Source organism: Hibiscus syriacus, unplaced genomic scaffold (genome assembly GCF_006381635.1).
Source record: "Hibiscus syriacus cultivar Baekdansim isolate YM2019G1 unplaced genomic scaffold, ASM638163v2 tig00112699_pilon, whole genome shotgun sequence".
Taxonomy (NCBI): Eukaryota; Viridiplantae; Streptophyta; class Magnoliopsida; order Malvales; family Malvaceae; genus Hibiscus; species Hibiscus syriacus.
The window spans coordinates 51976-73950 of NW_024063387.1; the positions used below are offsets into that span (position 1 = coordinate 51976).

At 31.9% G+C, this 21975-nt stretch overlaps 3 protein-coding genes across 4 annotated transcripts; all 3 read left to right on the forward strand.

The window, feature by feature from the left end:
* Positions 1–3144: 3144 nt before the first annotated feature.
* LOC120182656 (plant intracellular Ras-group-related LRR protein 3-like) lies at positions 3145–5964 on the forward strand. 2 transcript variants are annotated; one of them, XM_039187569.1, is made up of 4 exons: positions 3145–3741; positions 4077–4243; positions 5147–5799; positions 5831–5964. In XM_039187569.1, exons 1-3 carry the CDS (start codon positions 3169–3171, stop codon positions 5781–5783), a joined length of 1377 nt encoding a protein of 458 aa, XP_039043500.1. In that variant the 5' UTR covers positions 3145–3168; the 3' UTR covers positions 5784–5799; positions 5831–5964. The 2 variants fall into 2 exon arrangements, with proteins under 2 accessions (XP_039043500.1, XP_039043499.1); XM_039187568.1 differs by having other exon boundaries at positions 5147–5964.
* A 9663-nt stretch (positions 5965–15627) lies between these two features.
* LOC120182628 (ethylene-responsive transcription factor ESR1-like) lies at positions 15628–16890 on the forward strand. The gene has a single exon (XM_039187552.1). The coding sequence runs from the start codon at positions 15650–15652 to the stop codon at positions 16838–16840; it is 1191 nt and encodes a 396-aa protein (XP_039043483.1). The 5' UTR covers positions 15628–15649; the 3' UTR covers positions 16841–16890.
* A 2668-nt stretch (positions 16891–19558) lies between these two features.
* LOC120182627 lies at positions 19559–20126 on the forward strand. The gene is made up of 2 exons (XM_039187550.1): positions 19559–19627; positions 19716–20126. Exon 2 carries the CDS (start codon positions 19730–19732, stop codon positions 20030–20032), a length of 303 nt encoding a protein of 100 aa, XP_039043481.1. The 5' UTR covers positions 19559–19627; positions 19716–19729; the 3' UTR covers positions 20033–20126.
* Positions 20127–21975: the final 1849 nt, after the last annotated feature.

The window sequence follows — 21975 nt, forward strand, 5'->3', positions numbered from 1 at the left end:
ATAATTGATTATTTTATTAAATATTATATTATTAGAAATATTAATAATATTTAAATATTTAATAATTAATATTTTGATTAAATGATAATAAATATTTTATTAATATTAAATTTATAAAATAAATTATTTTGAGTATTATTCTTTGAAGTGAAAAGTTCGGAAAATGATTACGGAAAATTAGACCGTAAGTCATTTTTCAGAAAATACAAAGGAAATTATGTTGACCAGAAAAATGTTTTACGTTGATCAACCAATTTTCCTCCAACTAAACACTGGAAAATATTTTCCGGAAAATGAATTACGTGAAACAAACACGATAAAACATTTTCCGAAAAACAAATTACGTGAAATAAATACGGGATTTCGGAAAAAATCAATTTCATAATTTATTTTACGAAAAATAAATAGACCCTTAATTTAATAAATTAACCCTTAACAATTAAGAGATTATATTATTTTTGACATGTGTCACAGTTGACAATGTCATGATTGGATTTTTTTTATAAATTTTTTATTTATATTTTATTCATCAAACGATAACGTGTTGTCTTCTGATTGAATAAATATTTGTAAAATAATTTAAATGATGATCCAAACTTATTCTATTGTTAATGATAGACATACAAAGAAATAAAATAATTTAAATGATGATTCAAACTTAGGTCAATTATAAAATATATGTGTATCGCATGAACTAATTTATCTCAATAGTTAAAGGAATCGTTGAAGTTCGTAGAAGTCATAGGTTCGAGCATTAACAGGGTGATTTAATGTTCATTGTCAAATTATTGAGAGTATTTAGAGAAATATTACTTTATAATCACCTTAGTATTTAATACAAGATTTAATATTAATTTTTTTTTATTTTTAAACTAAATTTAAAATTTTTATACTTATTTTTAGAAATATAAATATGAAAAAAATACTGAATTTAATTTAGAAATGTAAAAACAAAAACATAATATAAAAAATATTGAATTTAATTTAATACTATAAAAAATAATTTTAATTTTAATTTTAATTTTAAATATTGTATTAAATTTGATTTATAATATATAAAATCTATTTAATTATAAAAATCATATTTACTTAATTAGTTTAGGCGCTCTTATTTTCACAATTGGTTTAGGTTCGAATTATCATTTAAATTATTTTATTTGTTTGTTTTTCTATCATTAACATAATACACGATAATAAATTTATTGCAATGCTTAATCAAATGAAGCATTTGACCAAGTGGTTTTAGTATCCCTCCTCTATCCAAGTGTCTTAAATTCAAACTTCACAAATGCATATTTTATGTAAAGAACATGTCACATTTTTATTGAATAGAAATAAATTTTAATAAAGAAATTAAAATTAAGATAAATTGATTGAATGTATAAATATAAAAGTTCAAATATGTAATTATATTAATTTTATTAATTACCACGTAATCACTTTTGAAAGACATATTTTTATATTATTATTGATTAAATAATTAAATGATCATATTAATAAAATTTTAAAAGTAATTATCATATCGACATCAATCTTATAATCAGAAAATCATAAAGTAGTTTACCGTTTCATTTAAATAAGAGAAACGATGAGACAATGGTGTGTCCTCTAAAACATCACGTCCTAATTAATAAAAAAAGATAACTTGTTAATATATATAATTCGTCCTAAAAAATAATTTTAAATCCATCACCAAATCAAATATATTTTGAAGTACGAAAGTGAACTAGTCTATTATCTAATTAGTTTACGGCATGAAACTCCATTTAATATCATTATATTACTACAAATATAAACGTACATATCTTTAATTGAAATTCATATAAAATGTGTTCGAACATTACAGAGTAATTAAATCTCGGTGTAATTTAATTGAAAATGGTGTTTGAACATACATTCATTGCTTGATAGCAATAATGTGGTACGGTTGGGTGATCCAATTTCTATAAAAATTCCGACCGATGCCCTTGGCTAATTTGGTCCAATAGGCCATGTGGGTAAAAAAATGTCCATTAAACCATCTCTAAAATTAAGTTGTGATCTACAATATTAGCTATAGTAATTCAGAACTCATTCGTTGATGTGATAATTTGGATAAAAAATGTTATTCGGGCAAACTCGTTGTATGAGTGTGATGAGTTTTCTCTACACTGTAACATTTGTCCTAAATCCCAAAATAATTTAGAGGTGACCTAATGAGCTAATTTTTTACCCACTGACCTATAGGATTTTTTTTGATAAGTTTATTCATTACCCAAAGAAAGTAGTTTTACTGCTACAAATAACAGGCAACATTATCCCTGAAAAAACAACAAAAAACCACCAGACTACAAAATGCCCCAACTACTACAAAATTGGCATTTATCCTATCAGCTCCATTTATATTCTTGCTCCTTAACTGAGTCTGCACCATGAACTTGACAATCTGCAACAATTCACTCACAGTATTAGATCGAAACCTCCCTCAAATCATGTGATTCCTTTCCTCCCACAACAAATAGACAGAAGCCCACAAGCAATTTTAAGAATGACATTATGAAGAGACTTACCCTTAAGGAAACTCACTATCCATCCAGCACACCATTCCACGGTTTAACAACCCACCCCTGAGCACAATCGCAAAGTATCAACCCACAAGCAATTAGCAAATAAACAAGCAGCGAAAAGATGATCCCTGGTCTTCATAACATTATTGCACACGTTATCTATGGGATATCCCATCGCAACCTTCTTTAGTAGGCAGTCTACTAAGAATGGCTATCCAATCCACAACACTATGCTTAGGAATATGACCAGAAAACCAAATCTACCAGTGCCAAGAAACCTTAAGTCTCTTTGGCCTGGTTTTCCTCCCAAATCCTCTTAGTTTCTGAGGCCACTGCCAAGACTACTGGGTCAATTTTACCCAGCCCAAACTACCATATCCTGTTAATGAAAGAAGACAAGCCCCAAATGAGAGAGAGAGAGGTCCATCAAACAACAGTGCAGGATGTGAACAAAGGAAACCGCTAAACCAGGTCAAGCAATACAGCACACGACGAGGTAAACAACATTTGGCATTCACCACCGCCAGACACGGTGCTCATCAGCAGTTAGTCGTCACCTTACCTGCGATGCTCCCCCAAATTCCGTTTTCTCCCATCTCGTCTTTCTTGAAGACGGCTTTTGATGGATCCCACTCTTTCAAAGTTTCCGATTCTCTCTTACATCTGCTCCCAACAAGACCCCTACAATTACCCATCGCTCCCTCGCGACATCTCCATCGACTTATTCACCCGTTTCCCTCGTCTATCCGACCCGGCAATCCTTTCTTCACTTTCCCAATCCATCCCTTCCACCGTCACCCAAAGCCACTCCCTCCTACGCTCCCTTGGGCCCCGACCCGACCCATCTGCAGTCTCCGCTGCCCGTTCCAAGATTATCCAGATTCAAGAAACCCAATCTTCCTCACAGGAGGCCGAGATATTTAAGTCCGTGATCAGGTTGGAAGCGTTGCACGAGGATTACGAGAGACAGTTGACCGAGTTGGAGGAGAATTTGGGTCGTCTCTACCGTTCAGCTGTGGAACAAATGAGAGGTGAAATTGAAGTGAATGAGGAGGTCGTGAGGATTCTGGAAGAAGCTGAAACTGGGGTCGTTGAAAGAGTTGAGCTTTCTGGAAGGGGGCTGAGGCTTTTGCCTGAGGCCTTTGGTAAACTTCATGGATTGGTTCATCTCAATCTTTCCAGCAACCAGATAGAGGTATTACATGCTTCAATTCTTCTGTTTATCAAATCGATTTAAAATTGCTTTATTTCCTGTTGGAAATATATTTCGTTTTTCATGAATCATGACTCTCTTTTGCGCAATGCGCTGCTTCTTTATGTTAGATAAGGTCTTCACTAGTCACTACTTTATATATGTTATTGTTAATTGTAACTGTTCACAATATAGGTAGTTTTGCTTCATTCATTTTTTTTGAAGTGATGATGATAAGGATTTGTTATTGTGTGTGTAACAATGATGAATCTTTGGTTTTGGGTATGTAGAATTCATCTTTTTTGTAAGTGTTGTTTTGCTTGGTGTATGAGAACCAGGTCATTCCTGATTCAATAGGAGGTCTAAAGAAACTTGAGGAGCTTGATGCATCCTCCAACCAATTGCAATATCTGCCTGACTCCATTGGTTTGTTGCTTAATCTGAGGATCCTTAATGTCTCGGGAAACAAGCTAAATGCTCTCCCTGAAAGCATAGCTCGATGCAGGTATCACGGATGTTTTTTCTTTTTCCACTCTTGTGCTGGTTTTGTTCTCCACTTATTGCTTTTGTGTGAAATAAACAAAGCGTCCTAGATAAAAGGTCTACCTCGTTTGAGAACCCTAAAGTGCCTCCTTGACCGTTAAAAACTGTTTTCATTTTAAGCAAATTAAACCCGAAACCATTACGATGAAAAAGAACTGTAAATTCTATCTAAACATCTGTATTCCTACCACAAACAGATCTTATGTTTCTCTGTGATAGAAGTTCAGCCTTTCTCTTGACATCTGTATTTCTACAACAAACAGATCTTATGTTTCTCTGTGATAGAAGTTCAACCTTTCTACTCTTGTTCTAGATTGAAGAACAAGTTTCATAGTCAATATATCTTTCTTTTGGTTTCTTATTGAAAGAATTTGGGTCCTGTTGCATCTACATAACAACAAGTTCATGGAAAATTTTGGTTATGCATTTAGCAAGGTAAGGTTAATGAAAATTTTCGAAATTTGGAATTTGATTTTGATTATAGATTCAAGTTTGAGTTTTTTGATCTTACATACAAGATCAAATCCAAATCTCAATGTTCAATTATAGTCAATTACAAAAGTTTCTGAACTCTGGAAATTAATTCGAAGTTTGTATTTCATGAGATTGAAAGATTGCCTTGGGCTTATGTTACTTCACTTCTTCATTTTTGCTGAAGTACATTTGTCCTCCAAATATTTGAATAAACTTGGGTAAAAATTGGGCATATTCGTGTCCTACAATCATCCCTGAAATTAAGTATCATAGGTCAAACGAGATGGGATCTATGACCTTTCCTATTTATATAGGGGGTGCCAGCTTTTTTTTCTTTCCTTGACTTCGTTCTTGGTCTTGTCTGAATTATAAATTCATATTTCCTTTGCAGCTCACTGCGTGAGTTGGATGCAAGCTTTAACAACTTGTCATTTCTTCCAACTAACATTGGATATGGGCTCCTGAATCTTGAAAAGCTGTCAATCCATCTAAATAAGATCCGCTTCCTGCCATCATCAATCTGTGAAATGAGGTCCTTGAGGTATCTGGATGCTCATTTCAACGAGCTTCATGGCTTGCCGCAAGCAATCGGGAGACTGACGAAGCTTGAAGTCCTGAACCTGAGTAGTAACTTCAATGACTTTACAGAAGTTCCTGATACCATTACCGATCTGACAGATCTCCGGGAACTTGATCTTAGCAACAACCAAATCCGGGTTCTACCTTACACATTCGGCCGCCTCGGGAAATTAGTGAAGCTGAATTTGGACCAGAATCCTCTCATAGTGCCTCCAGCTGAGATAGCAAACAAGGGGGCAGAAGCCGTGAAAGAATTCATGTCGAAAAAGTGGATAGAAATAATCACAGAGGAGCAAAGGAGAATCAATCTTGAAGCTAGCAATCAGCAAGGTCAGACGGGATGGTTAACATGGGGAAGTTCATTGGTGAGCAACATTGCGTCTGGCGTAGGAGGATACCTAAGCGGGCCAAAGGCTCCAAGTGATCCATATCTGGATCAGCAACTGTGATCACTTGCTGTTCCATATGCCTTATGTTTAGTTGTTTTGAGAGATCAATGTCTCCAAATAAGAGAAGCTTTGAAACTACAAGATTTGTGTGTGTGTGTGTGTATATATATATGCTGTAATAATGATGATACCCGGACACACGAGACACTATATACATACATATGTGAGAGGTGAATGGACGCTATGTAATTTGTGTGTAATGGCGTCGAAACTGTCTTTGGGTTTGGTTCCTTCGAATTGAATGTTTTTATATTATCTTCGTTTTGATATTTTTTAAATTTTGTGAATATTGGTTAGAATAGTTCAATCGTAGGCGCTTTTAAACAGTGAAAATATTTTTTTGTCTAAACAATCATAAAGGAAAATTACGTTGTAAAATAATTTTTTTTGAAAACCATTAAATGTCCAACAAAAGTCAACTTAATTTCGCTATTATATAATAATTAATATATAAAAATAGATTGTTTTATTTTTTATTCTGGAAAAAAAAATGCAATTTTAGCATCCCACTGACTAATCATACTGTTGAAGTTTCTATTGGCACTTCTTTGTGAAGTCGCACCGCAAATTGATCGCTAGCCAGTGATACGTAAATACATATTATACGTATAATATTAAAGCTATGTTAAATTTTTAATGATTTTAAATTTATCTAGTTAGAGTACTTGTAATAAAAGTTAATTAGTATTACTAACAGTAAATTCCCTAATTTCGATTAAAAGAAAATAAGTATATCCTAGTTTCTATTAATATATATTAGGGTAAGTCACTCATTTGGTCACACACCTATTATTTAGTTTTTTTTATCATTTAACTATTATTTTTTAAAAATCATATATAACATCATGTTTCTTCTGTTTTGGTCATTCGTTATTAAAAAAATAACTGTGACGTTGATGCGATATTTTTATTGTTTTTTTTAGTATCGATGTAGTATTATTTTATAGTGACACAATAGCATTATCGTTAACTTTTCAATGGATGATAACCAAAACAAAACAATTTATTTTTTAAAAAAACTAATAGTTGAAAGATTAAAACAGAAACCAAGTAACAAGTGATTGACCAAGTAGATAATTTACCCTATATTAAAGGTGGATAGGAAGTGAGACTGGGAATACTGGGAGAGGTATATACCGTACTTTTTCATTTACAGCAGCAAAAGCCCTCGCATGATTTATCAGGTTTAGTATATGTAGCTACCTACCTACCTCGCAATGCATCTCCTAATCGGGTAAATTAAAAGCATGTATGATTTTGCATCAAACAATTTGCCATTGCCAAAGGTTTCTTCTTGTACGTACGGCTTCTCTTTCTATTACTTCTCTATCTTATAAAAACTGTCAATTATTGATTTTTTTTTGTCATTTTTTTAAATTTTGACTAATTATTATTTAAAATTTATAACTGATATCAAACAATTTTCAAATATATATTTTATAAAATTTATTTTTTAAAATATTTAAAATAATCAAGTTAAAATTTTAAAAATTTTGACTTTTTAAAAGTTAACAATAGACAATTTTTGAGGAAATATTACAGTAGATGATGAGATTGCAAAAGCCTAAGCCCATTGATGCAGAACGGAAGGAATCACAGACGAAAGTAAGACTTTATATGAATATGTAAAAGAAAAATTAAAATTTATATTAAAAAATTTATACGAAAGGAAGATCATCATCTTTCAACACTGCTAGATTCATCTCTAACTGGAATCCCAAAATTGGTTGCCGTTGAACCATTGCGTTAGAAAATTGTGCTACAAATGACTAAAAAAAGGGTCTGTAAAAGTAATGTCCATAGGTGACCTACGTAGGATAAAACTTCGAGTTAGAGGCTTTTTTGAGTTGGAGGCTTTTTTGAAGTGTAGTACATATATTATTATATATTATATATATATGTATGCTAACAAAAGACAAGCAGTCTTTTAAGATAAAGCCATATGGGTAGCCAGAGTGACGATGAGTGCATGCTTATACTGCAATCGCTGTCCATGAATGTCCTCTTCAGACCAGTAATTGTCACCGTATCCATGGCACGACCATGCTGCCTACACCTCCAACCAAGCTTCATATTGAGAGAAGACAGATAATGACACCACTCACATCTTCACTGCTCTTTCTTTTCCATTACATTCTGAAAAGGTTTCGGATTTTCAGAGATTGGATGTTTCAAAATAACCGTGAAAGAAAGGAAAAGAAGGATGTAACCAATGCAATGGAGAGTTAAGGTCCGATACCATAGCCCTATACCTTTTCTGAAATCCATGACAGAGGGTTAAAGCGTGTGTGTGTTCCAGTAGGATACCTATGGGAATTTGGGACCCGACAGGAAAATTTGTTACCGGTCTCGTCCAAAAGATTTTCTAGCTCGCCAAACAAGAGCCAACAGGACAAGTTGGGGTTGCGAGATTTTACAACACTTAATCAAAGCTTTTGCATTTTTTATCATGTCGTACTTAAAAAGGGACCCTTAAGAATTGAAAGGTAATGTGTTTTTTACAGTGATAATTGACACGCGTTGCACACAATCCAGTCGACCAAAAGAGGAGATTTCGGGATGTTGATGACTAATAATACAATATTAATATTGTATGTTTGTGGAGCCTTCTTGTTTTTCTTTTGTTAGTGTGAATGTGATGTGGTAAAAAGGCTAGTTTTTGGTCTTTGGGGGTAGACCTGTAGCGGCTGCCTGTGCAGTTTTGGATCTCAAAAAGGAATGTGATTTCAGGGAGTAACAGAGCCACAGAGTTTGTTTTTTGACGTCTTTATTAGGGTTAGGGTTAGCCTTAGGGTTTTCACTTAGGATTTTTGTGCTTATGCCTTTTTTATCGGGTAGATGTACATTTTAATGAGCAGTAAATTTAGCTCACTAACCAAATTATTTTGGTGATTAAAAAATGATTATTATTTTTAGGAGTCTCGAATTTAAACATCATTAATTATAGGATATTTTAATATTTATTATTAAATAATTAAAAATCTTTAAAACATATATTATCTTTAAATATTAAATGTAATTGGATCCTAAGTTATAACCCTCTCTTTCAATATATTTATATACACATCATTTTGAACTAAGAAAACTGTTAATAGGGTTTGGAAAGAAATCATTTAATCATGGCAGATGTAATATCATAACATGTAACAGCCCTAAATACTTAGAACCAGTTCAAAACCGATTATCGAAAATTTGAAAATAAATAAAGTTAGATAATATTTTTATAAATCTGGGATAAGTACGAGAAATGATTGACATGAGATTTTATGTTGGGGACGAATTTGAGCTTATAAAATTTCAGGGGTGAACTTGAACTTATAAAATTTAAAGGGGGCAAAAATATATTTTAAGTAGAAAATATACATTGAATACTCACACTTTTGGGGTTTCTGGTGCTTGAAACCGGAAACTCAAAAAACAATAACAATTCATTTGTTACCAAAGTCGCTTGATTCGTGTGTTTAGTAAAATTTAAATTTTATTAAAATATAAATTTGATAAATAATCCATGGTTATATTTTTAATAAAAGAGTAAATTGAAATAATCTCTAATTGAGGTTTTATTATTGAAGTAATATTTATTTTTTTGAATAATTTTTATTTAGAGAATTGGGAAAGAAAAATTTTGTTCATAATGGATATTAAACCTATGATCTAGAAAAAAGGCGTAACTGAGATCTTTTAACCATTATTCTAAAGATTGTTGATTACTACTGGAGTTAAATGAATAAAATTGAAAGAAGGAACCTTGCATGGTGATTATTCCATAAAAAGTGACTAGTGATTTGATTCATTGTTAGATTATTGACACGTAGACCACTAAATAATAATAATAATAATAATAATAATAATAATAATAATAATAATAATAATAATAATAATAATAATAATGGGGGTTTTAATTTATGGCATTATTATACAAAAAAACTCCAAAAATTATTTTTTTTGAGAAATACCCAAACAATATTAGTTAGAAATATACTCTCAAATTGTCCACATAAGACTACCTAGTGTCTTATAAAACGTTTAATCAACGTCGTGTTTTATAGGACGTGAGACCTATCAATTTTTTCATATAGAGTCATTTAATTTGGGATAAAGGCAATAATAAATGCATTAAATTCGGTTTTCGTTAAACAAGAGATTTAACTTTACTTTTTGCATAACGTGGTCGAACTTTACTTTTTGTAGAATGCGAGGTCATCCTACGTGAGTAATTTAATAGATATTTTTTAAATAAATCTGGTTTTGGGAGGTGTTTTTAAAAAATAGGGTTTTTTTTAAATATAATAACGCCTTAATTTATAGAGTCACTAACCAAAACGCTGTTGGAAAAGGGGAGAAAATAGATTAAAAAGTTTGAATTTACTCTTCTTCTTCATCATTCGAATGGTTAGAAAGTTAAAGAGAGAGAGCTAATATTGGCGAATTTGTGTTAAAAAACAAATACAAATTGAGAAAAGATCAGTAAAACAAATAAACTGAGTTAACCTTGATAACGAGAACTTATGAAATTAGTATGACTATGGTCGTGGAAGTTGGGTAAGATTTTTGGAACCCTAATTTTCAATCTTTAAATTTTAGATAGATTTTAATTTTTTATTATTAATATGAGGTAAATATAAAGTAGAATATATTTAAAAATAACTCTCAACCATTTGATATTGAACATTCACACTTCTTGTACTTATCATGTTCGAACTCAGAATCTCAATGAATAACAACAATTTATTTATTAATAACACTCTATTCGTGCTAGATAGATTTTGATCTTAAAAGATGATGTTGATTTGCGTATTTGATCTAAAAGCACAATATGGTCGTCTTCTCTACCCAAAACATTATCTGGTTTCAGGTCCCTGTAAACAATAATCATTATGAGCAAGTACTTTAGTGGTAAGCCTAAAAGTATCTCAGCAGCGTAATATCCCGCTTGGTGTTGCCATGCAACATAAAGGTCTCCACCAGGGAAATACCTAATTACCAAGCAAGAGTAAGGAGAAGCCTCTAACACCGCATACAAAGTGGGGCACAAATGGATAATCTGGCTTTGCCCCAAAATATGCTAAGTTCTTCCTTGTAGCGATAGCTTCTCTATCCACTGCTTTCATGGCGTAAAAAATCCCAAACTAACATATTCAGGAATATTTTTCAGACACACGTATATTGATAATAATTATTTATGTATATTTTATCGAAAAACAATGTTGCGAGGAAAGTAAATAACAGGGAGAGTGTGTAAAAGGAGAAGGCGCGTAAGGAGGGTCAATTCTCATCTGCTGGTTGTAAATAGCCGGTCGGACTATTGATTCTGTTTCCTCTGACACAATCTCTTCTTTGTCGCTAAAAATCTCATTGTTTTCTATTTTAAACAAATAAATAACATTTTTTTATTTTTTTTATTTTTCTGGTTAGCATCTCCCCGCTCATTTGCTTTGTCACTTATGGAGTGACTAAAATTATAAAATAAAATACTTAATATAAAAATAAATATTTAAATTATACTCAAAATTAAATTTTGATGTTTAAAATTTATTTTATTAAAAATAGGTGTTTAAATTTTTTTTCGTTATACTTTTATATGTTTACCGTTCAAAAAATCATTAAGTGACACGTAGTTACGTACAATTTTTTTTAAAAAAAATTTAAATAATGTTTTATTTTTAAAAAAAATATAAATGCAACACGTGTTTATTAACGATTTTTTAACGGTAGACGTCTAAAAATAAAATAGAAAAAATTTTATATACATATTTTTAACGAAAATTTCTTTAAACACCAAAACATTTTCTGATACATTCTTTAGATAATTATTTTTGTATTAAGCCAAAATAAAATTAATATATTATTATTTCATTTAATAATATGCACTAGAATATAAAAAAAGAATAATACTCTTACCAAATATAATATATGTTATATCTTCAGGGGCTTGAAAATTAATCATTATGCTTTTACATTAACGACGGATGAGTTTAATACCCAATAAATTACCCGCACAAAAGATTAAACAAAAAATACCAGATATCCCCCCCCCCATTTTTTAGACCGAATAATTAATTTATTTATCTGTTTCATTTAACAAACACCAAATGTTTCAGCAGGGCTCAGTCCGACCACGAAGGTGTGGCACGAAAAGCTGACGCATGTGAAATACCAGATAAAAATGAATTATTGCTGTACAGTTATTCAGATTAATGATCCCTATTGATAACCACAGCTAATTCTTTGGGCGAGATGCATATTATGATCGACTTTTTCAAAAAAGAAAAGAAAAGATTATTGATGGTTAAGATAGAAAGGGGTGGTTTACGTGGGTTTATCTTGCTGATATAAACATGGGATCCTTGAGTTGAATGTTTGGAGGTTATAGAGACTGAAAAAACAGCATTTCAAAGATTACAAGACGAAAGAATAGAATGGGATTGTGTTTCCGAAAAATATTCGGTGATGAATATAACACAATATAATAGAATAATTATTAATTAATGCAGGAATAAATGGCTTAATGTATCTATACTAATACGACGAGTTGAGTATTTATGGATTAATCTTAGCATCACAGCCTATGGTTATACTTTTTAATTAGTTGGCTTAGGTAGAGAAGTAGTAGCTAGTAATTAATTCTACACACAATTAATTAATCTCGTTCTCTTTCTTTCGTTACGACGTATGTCACCCTTAACTACTAGGGATGGTAAATTGGAGGAGCGGGTGTATATATCCTTCTCCCATCCTCATATCTCGGGGCGGATGCATTAAGCTCTCATAAGGGTAAATTGTATCTCCATAATTTTGAAAAAATGATTAAATTTAGTTTAATGTGTTAAGGAGAAAAGAATTTTTTCTACATATATACCAATTATTTAAAAAAAAAACTAAAATATTGGACCCCATTCTCAAATTTATGGATCCACTACTACCCATACCCATATCGATCACATACGCATCGCACATGATGTGTAAAATTTTTAAATTCATACCCACCCATTAGGGTACATTCTCAAATCCACCCCCACACCCACTACCTATCTTTATACCTACCATCCATCTCGTACTCGTATGTACTCGCTAATACTCGCCTAATAGCAACCTCACAGATTACATAAGCAACAAAATATAAAACAAATACATCCATTAAGAAACATAATAAAATAAATTAATTGTGTTTATACCCTAACATTTGGTTAAATTACAAGTAATTTCATATAAAATCTTAATATTTATAAATTAGTCTTTGAAATTATACCTAAATTCATAATGATCTAAAATTTATATGGTGGGTTATTAATGGGTCGACGGATGCGGGGCGAACGAATGTGGAGATGGTGAGATCTTAAACCCATCACCTACCTACTACACACGACGAGTATGACTTTTTACATCCACACCCGCCCACTACACATCAAACTTATATCTATCCTTGCCCCAATTGGAATAGGTGCGGTGCGAAATCCACGAAATTGTACCCGTCTGCCATCCCTATTAACTATTAAACAAATAGAACAAATTTTCAGATCAATTCTGAATCATACACTTAGTTTGCTTTCTAAAGCATAAACAATACCTAAATCAATATAGAATTTTAAAAATAAAATAAAAAAGGTCGAATATTTAGTGATCAAATTTTTGTTATTCTTTGAGGTCTCGAGTTCAATCATTAAAAATGTCAGGGGTATGAACTTTCAATGTTAAATGGTTGAGAGTTTATCTTTAAATATATACTACCTTGTATTTACCCCAGATTAATAAAAAAAGTATAAAATAGATGATTTAAGTTCTTTTAAGAAAAATTCAAATTTCATCATTTAAAAGGTATATATTTTAAAATTACATATGATTTTTATGTAATGCTTAGTATGATACATATTTTTATTTTATAATAGTGTATAAATAGATTTTTATTTTATATAGTTTTCAATTATTACTAACAAGGGTATAAAATGATATAGTTTTGTGTGTGTAATATATATTATTGAAAATGTGTTACTTATTTTTAATATATAATTGAACAAAAAATAAAATTTTATTTTAATAATAATTATAAATTTAAATTTATCAAATAATTACATTTTCAAATAAAATTAATAAATTTTGTACCGTATAATTAAATCTTATACCATAAAATTATATAATTATATTGATTCAAAATTTATATATTACATCACATATTAAATAGGATGTATATATATATATATATACATCAATTTTAAACGTTTATCTCATTGATTAATTAATTGTGATAAAATAAGATATTAAAATAACTTTATAAGCCTTAAATGACTAGAATGCCAAAACTATTAAGGAAAAATAGAAATAACATTGAATATAGTACTAAGATAGATTATATTTTCATTTAGAGAACATTCTTTCAAACATATTGTTGTAGCTAATAGTTTGAATTTGAACATAAACTTATAACTTACATAGAAAATAAAAATGTAAAATAAAGATTCTATATCATAAATATAAAATTAAGCACTATGACTGAGTTATATTATATTTATATATATATTGTATATTTACTATCGTAAATATAAGATCAAGCAGTTCATGAAACAATAGAAAGAAAGAATATAAAAAAAGGAGATAATTAGTTGAAACTCAAAGAGAGGGGTTAGGGTTAGGGTTAGGGTTAGGGTTAGGGTTAGGGTTAGGAAATTAGGGAAAGGAGTAAAATTATTATGAGATAGTGTCCAGCTTTTTGTCCCATTTTTTTATCATTTATTTCTGACTTAAAAAAGTACAAATACACAACTTATTAGCCTGCATCTAAAACTCACAGGGACCAAAAAAAAAACTCAAAATTTGGCTTAATTAAAAACCCTACTTAACCCTACGAGAGACAACTCCATGTGACCCATAAATCCTCTTGGTTTCGAAACCCTAAACCCACAAAAGCAAACCACAAATGATCAGTCCCTTGGAACCCCAATTATTTGCAAAGATTTGTCGACGGAGATCATCTCAAGAAATGGTGAAATGAAAACAACACAGGCCAAAGCTGGCGGAACAATTTCTGAGCACACCCAGAGTAATCATTCAGAATGGAAATCACACGAACAATGACACACGTGTCGGCAAAAAACCTCAACAAATAAATGGCTTTCAAAGGAAATATACAGATATAAGAATTTCACTTAGTTTAATGCGTAATAACACTTGATATTAATTTTAGTTTAAAAGAATTAAAGATATTTATGGCATTCATTTTAAAACAGTAATTACTCATATTTAAAAATATAATTTTTATTAGAGTATTATACATTCTTATATTCAAAATATAAAATATAAGAACTTCAAGTACTAGTTTTCTCTTTGAATTAATTTTAATTTTTTATTTTTTTAAGTGTTGTCAAAAGCAGTAACTTAGTGAGATTATTTTTTCTTTTCTTTTTGTTTACTTTTTCTAAAAATAAATAAATAAAATTTATTTTGATTTATTTCTTTTCATATATTTTTAATGTGTTTTTGTGTGACATGTTTGTTCTTCTACTTTTATAATATTTTAAGATAAAAATGTTATCTAAGGTATGAATCTAAATTCTGACATGTTTTTATTAATAAAATAATCATTAACAATGAAAAATAAAAATCAACACGATTTTCTGAATAGCTAGTTGAGAATATAATTTACACAAAAAATTAATTCTCAAATTAAAAATTAAACCTACATTTTGGAATTTTGTGTGCGTACAAAAAACAAAGAAAAACAAAAGGCATGAATAAAAAGGGTCACTTTCTCCCAGTGTTTAATTTTAGTATAAATACAAGCATATCTGCTGGTGCAAAGATTCATCCACTTTTCTTTCTTGTCTTTGATTCCCTGTGTACTTCACTGTCGAGTGATCTCCTTGTTTTAGTCGATGGAAGAAGCTTTTAAGAAACTAAATGGCATCAGTTATGTCTCCGAGCCTAATCCTGGAGACTCCATCAACTATCCAAAGAAGTGCGCCGCGTCAACTGATACTGCCGTTCCCGCTACGACAACTAATACCACCGCCACCACCACAACGGCGACGAACAAGTGGTCTCTCAAAGAAAACGGCAGCTCCGGTGGAACCATGAGGTACCGTGGGGTTCGTCGCAGGCCGTGGGGGCGTTATGCTGCTGAGATACGAGACCCGCAGTCGAAAGAACGGCGTTGGCTCGGAACTTTTGACACCGCCGAGGAGGCTGCATGCGCCTACGACTGTGCTGCTCGAGCTATGCGTGGGATCAAAGCTCGAACCAATTTCGTCTACCCGGCGACCGAGCCACACTCGGCGAGCGACCATTTCCTTCCACTTTTTAGCTTCTCCAAGCAGTCACATTCATCCATCAGGGATCTTAACTGCATCCGTCATCAGCACGGTCAGTCTTTTAATTGGCCACCGTTTTCTAGCCCACACGCCGGAGACTTCTCCGTCGGGTCTTCTACTCAAAGAAACGCTTCTTCTGTGAACATGGTTTCATTCCGCGAACTCTTTGATTCATCTTCGAATCCATCTTTCCACGCGCCTCCTCCTCATGACCATTTTCCATGCATCAAGGGAAGTAGAACTTGTGCTTCTTCGTTACCTTTCACTTTCTCAGCTAATTCAAGCGTTTTGCCTACCATGTCCGATTCCTTCTCAGGCTCCACCATGACTCTCCCTCTCATCAAGGAAACCAATTCGAGTAACGCAACCGTTGATGACATGGAATTCTTTCCACAAGAACCTTCTGATTCCGGCTTATTGCAGGAAATAATTCAAGGGTTCTTCCCAAAGAAATCAGACGACCGTACCAGTACCTCGAACTGCACTCAACATTCCCTAGCAGCACCGGTGACCGATAATACATCATTCGGTCACTCCCTGAGCGGGTTGGAGCATTCTGTTTTTTATGCTGATTACAATCAAGGGTTTCTTCAGCAGGTTGAGTGTTTCAACGGCGTCCCCGGCTCTCCGACGGTGCCCAACGCTAATGAAATACCAGTGAAACATCTACAGGTAGATCAAGACTGCTTGTTAGATGATATCTTTCAGTACCCAGAGTTCACGGGTGCCTTAGCAGCTAGGGTTCAAAATGCTTGAAACTCACCCTTATGCACTGTTTAGGGTTTCAAGGTTTTTAGGTACATGGACTGGGATACTAAAATCATCACGTTTCTTATTACATATGATGATATCATAATCGTCATATCTTATAGTTTTTATATAACATGTAATGGACGAAATCGTAATGCATTGCTGATTATGTTTCCTCTTATTTTTAACGTATAGTATGTAACTTCCTTTTCTTCTGCATTAGCGTTGGAAATAATAAAGAAAAACAGAGAGTAACAGTATTTCTTCTTTAGTGGAAACATGTTCCGAGCGATGATAGTTTTGAATCGGGTGGGGATAGTTGACCTTGGAACTCTAAAGCCCTGCTTGCATACATTATACCTCTTATTCTTTTAATATAACACTTTTTTTTAATATATTTAATATAAAAAAATTAAAATCAAATGTGCAATTAATCAAACCTTAATCAATAACTATACTATTAAACCGGCGTATTTATTAGATATAATGTAAAAAAAATCAAAACTTGAATTTTATTAAAAAAATTCGGTCGATTGAATAATAATTTAATTCAGCTTCCGATTTAATGTACTGAGACATGTAGTACTGGAATAAATTTGGGTGTAGCAATCTCATGAATAATAATTTATTCGTTGCCGTTGTTTTAAATGTGCTCAACGGTATCATAGACGTGAGCCGTCGAGAGATCGTAGGTGGAAACGGGAAGCTTATTCCACCTCCACACTCTTCATGCCCAGCCTTAGGCCATCTAATTCAACTCTTTTTTTATTTCCACACTTAACTATCTCGTCTCATTAGTTAATGTAATTAACATGTTTAAGTGTAGACCCATACATTCAAATTTAAACGTAATTGACTGTTGTGGTTTTGACCTAAGCAGTAATAAATATCTTAAATATATCATCTTTTCTCTTTCACATCCTATTTTCACTTAATTTAGGTGATGCATGAAAACATTTTTTAACTGTAAAAGTTGACTTACACTTTTGATTATAGGAGAGAGGTGATTAATGAGTTGAGTAGTTCGAATTCGACTCGGTCAAAGTTTAGTAACATCTCAATCCGAGTTGATTCAATTCGAATTCGAACTCGAGCTCGACTTGAGATCTTAAAAAGTTGAATCGAGTAAAGTCCAACTTGACTCGATAAGTTCGCGAACAGATTGTTAATTTATTATATATTTTTTTAATAGTTATCTTAAAAAAAAATATTTCATTAAAAATACTAATTTACTTATATACAATAAAAATAATAAATTACTAATCTATTACTTTCTAATAAACAACAACAAAATACTAAATTATTAATTAATATTTGACTATACGCAAAAACCAAAATCTATTTATTATTTTAATATATTTGTTGATTGTTATTTTGGAATTTAGACTTTGAAATTGTTTCATACACTTTTTTTAATATTTTTAGTTAAATCTATTAATTTATTTTTATATTAAACTAACCATATTATTAGTAAATGTTACCTATAATTAAGAAAATAAGGTGAAAATTTTGATGATCTTAATGAGCAGCGAAGCGAGCATCGAGCTTAACGAACAACGAGTAGAAAAATAAGTTTTCTTTAAATAGCACGAGTCAAGTAAAATTTTAATGATCTTAATGAGCAATGAGTTGAGTACAGAATTTTTTAACTAGTACGAATCGAGCACTACCCAACTCTCGACCGACTCGCTTGATAAATATCTCTATTTTGATCATTTGGTACCATCATAATTGCTTTAATTGTTAGTATTATCCACCCATTCAAACATTTAATTCTTTCAAATGTTTGAATTTTGAATACGTTTTTTTTACTGTGAGTGAGGGCGTTATCATACGCTTTAACTATAATAATTTACTATAAAATTATAAGAAAAATTTAGTTGGGACCATTGTTTAGCAGTAGGAGGACAAACGGGGCAGCCCCTAGTTGAGGGGGTGGCTAATGTTGCGAGTCAATTAAATTATGTTTTCTTTCATCTAAACCTCTATTATCTAATTTCTTAATCTCCATATCCCATAATAATCAACCGTAATGTTAACATTATAAAGCACCGAAAGATCGTCCAACGCATGAGTTGTTTTCTACATGTGTTTTAAAATGTCAACATCGTCCTTACTGCGGTAAAAGGAGGAAAGAAAACTACGGTAATTAATTAATTGATTGGTTGCTTCACCATCTAGGGTTATGCATGGTAATTACTTGACTGTCATCTGAAAAACACAAAATATCACCACAATCAGAATTATATATCAAAAAGCATGTAAACTCAACATATTAAAAAAATGATGCCTGCTGAAGCAGCACACTCTGGGGTATTTGCTACAGGTAGTCTTCAAGTCTACATTGTTTGCAAGAATAGAACAACATTTTTGAGGGAACGATCCTCTAAAAAATGGTGAATTATGAGAAAATTTAAAGCAAAAAAAAAAATAACGTGTTACTCAAGCAAACCAACCTATCACAAACCATAGAAAAAAAAAGCAACTTTGCTGGATGAAATGGTTTTGGACTATCAATATTATAAATTTGATGAAAAAGGATTTGGTCTCGTATATCCCGTTTGATGATCTTTTTTTTTTCTTTTTTAAGTGGTTGAAGCATTAAGAAAAGTGATAATTTTGTAGGTGGGGGAGTTAATGGACTAGATTGTAGATCCCGTGACAGCCCAATTGTGTCTTTTCTTATTTTTAGCCATTACCAGTTGTGTCTCTCTTCTCTTCAACTCTATTGCAGACTCAACCAATTGTGGATCATTTGTTCAAGTTCCAGGCCATTCAAGACCCTTGTTAGAGGTGCAAAAAATCAGTATATTTTCCATCTTCACTTATTAAATTGGTGTCATGTTGATCAAGTATTATGCTAATTGTTGAACCCTGGCAGGAGAAAGTAAACAAATGTCAAAGAAGGATCTGAAGTTGGAGATTCCGCCGGAGACTGAAACGATAACAGGAGACGCCGTAGAGTCCCATGCGCCAACGCTGGCATCAGGGCAAGGGCAAGGTCAAGGTGCACCAGGACTTAGTCGGCAGCCGAGTATGACAAAGAATAATTGCCTATGCTCTCCGACTATGCATGCCGGATCGTTCCGTTGCAGGGTTCATCGAGCACCGACTCTACAACGGACCAAAAGCATCGAGTCTCAATCCGCAACCGTTGATGATAACACATCTAAGCCCAGCTCTGCCACTGAAGAATAATGTAGCAATAGTGCCAAATGTATGGGGCATCAATAATTTCTGTGTATGATTGACTCTTGTTGATCCTACCGACACTGCTAAAATAATTTCATTTGCTCGGCATTAACTATTGTATTTGTTGTCTTCTTGGAGCATTTACTCCATCTCTATTGTTGATTAAATATTTTCCAGTTATACTGATTCATACACGTAAATATTGTATCGTTTTGACAGATTTATCACATTAATTATAAGGAAAGAAAAATGTATATAACAGTAGGAGCTGAAATATGGCATGGAGCCCATGATAAAAGATCTTAACAGTGCCTGGATTGAAGTAATCGGAGCAGAGGAGATGTGAACTGCCAGAATGAAAAGACAAATGGGCGCTCATTGCAGTGGATAGAGTTTGCGGATGCTGATTTATTTGCCTACCAGAAGATGCACGAATCGCCATCTTTAAGCCTCTTCCACCCTTTGAATCCTCACAAGCTTTAGATACAACTGAAATTTCAGATTGGTTGATAAAATAAGAAATGTCTAATTATTGGATTTATAATTTTCCTTTCATATTTATATGCTTTTACTCACTAAATTGAAAAAGATTATATATATGAGTGATTTATATTATCGATTTATTAAACTCTGATCATTTACGCCACCGATTGTTACATTTTAGTCAATGGACCGTTAATTCTTGTTAGTTTGATGATATTACACGTTAGCAAAACAAGAATAATTTTTAGTTTAATCTCTAAATGGTAGATTGAATATTAATTTGACCCTAAATTTTAGATGAAATTCATTTTGACCTTTAAACTTTAAATAAAATATCAATTTGACCTCTAAATTCGATCAAAGTTTTCCTTAGTCGGTCACTGCCCTAAATTAGTCATGTGTTATTATTTTAAAGGAATCTTACCGATAAATTTGTTATTATAATTTCATTTTAAAGGATGTCAAAGCACTTAGTTTAGATTTGTCGAATTTAGGATATTTTGGAGTGAAACGGACACCAAATTCGTGTTTAAGAGGTCAAAACGTGTTCATTAAAATTTTGGGATCGTTAGACGACCGATATCGACCAAAGGTTACCGACGATGATAGTGGTGAACGGTAGCCGGCAACAAGAGATTTTAGTTGAATTTAGGGGTTAGATTAATATCTTATCTAAATTTTAAGGGTCAAAATGATATTCAGGTCATCAAACTAACTTCAGTTAATAATTTAGTGACTAAAATATAATAATCGATAACATAAGAAATAAAATTTAATAAATCAATAATGTAAATGATCAAAATATATATATTTTTAATTTGATGAATAAAATTGTACAAATATGAAAAAAAAAATTGATCAATCCAATAATTTACCCATGAGCAAAGTTATGCTTGGGGCATTGTCCTTTTTTTATTATATTAAAAAATATACGAGTGCACGAACCAAGTGATCTTGGTGGTAAAAGAATGCAAGAGGAATGAATGTTCAGTGTCAAATGATTAAGAGTTATCTGTAAACAAAATATTACATTGTACTGACCACATGTTAATCAAAAACTAAAATATATATGAATAAATATCTAATTAGGCCTCCTAATTTTAATGCATTTTTATTTTACCTCTATTTTTATATTATTAAATATATTTGACCCCTTTATATCTAGGGATGACAATTTAAAAAAAATCCGATGGGTTCCGACCCGACAGGGTTGTTTTTTTTAATTTGGATTCAGGTCAGGTCAGGTCAGACTTTTTAAGGGGGTTGGGTCAGGTTCTGGTGAAAAAACTCTGACCCGACCTGACCCGACCCAAGGATAATAATGTAATTTTATTTAAAAAAATATTATTTTTAATTAAATCCTTATTTTTTATCGGGTTGGGTCAAATTTATACTCTGAAAATTTGGATCGAGTCAGAGTCGGGTGCAGAATATATATTTTTCGGGTTAGGTTGAGGTTATATAAT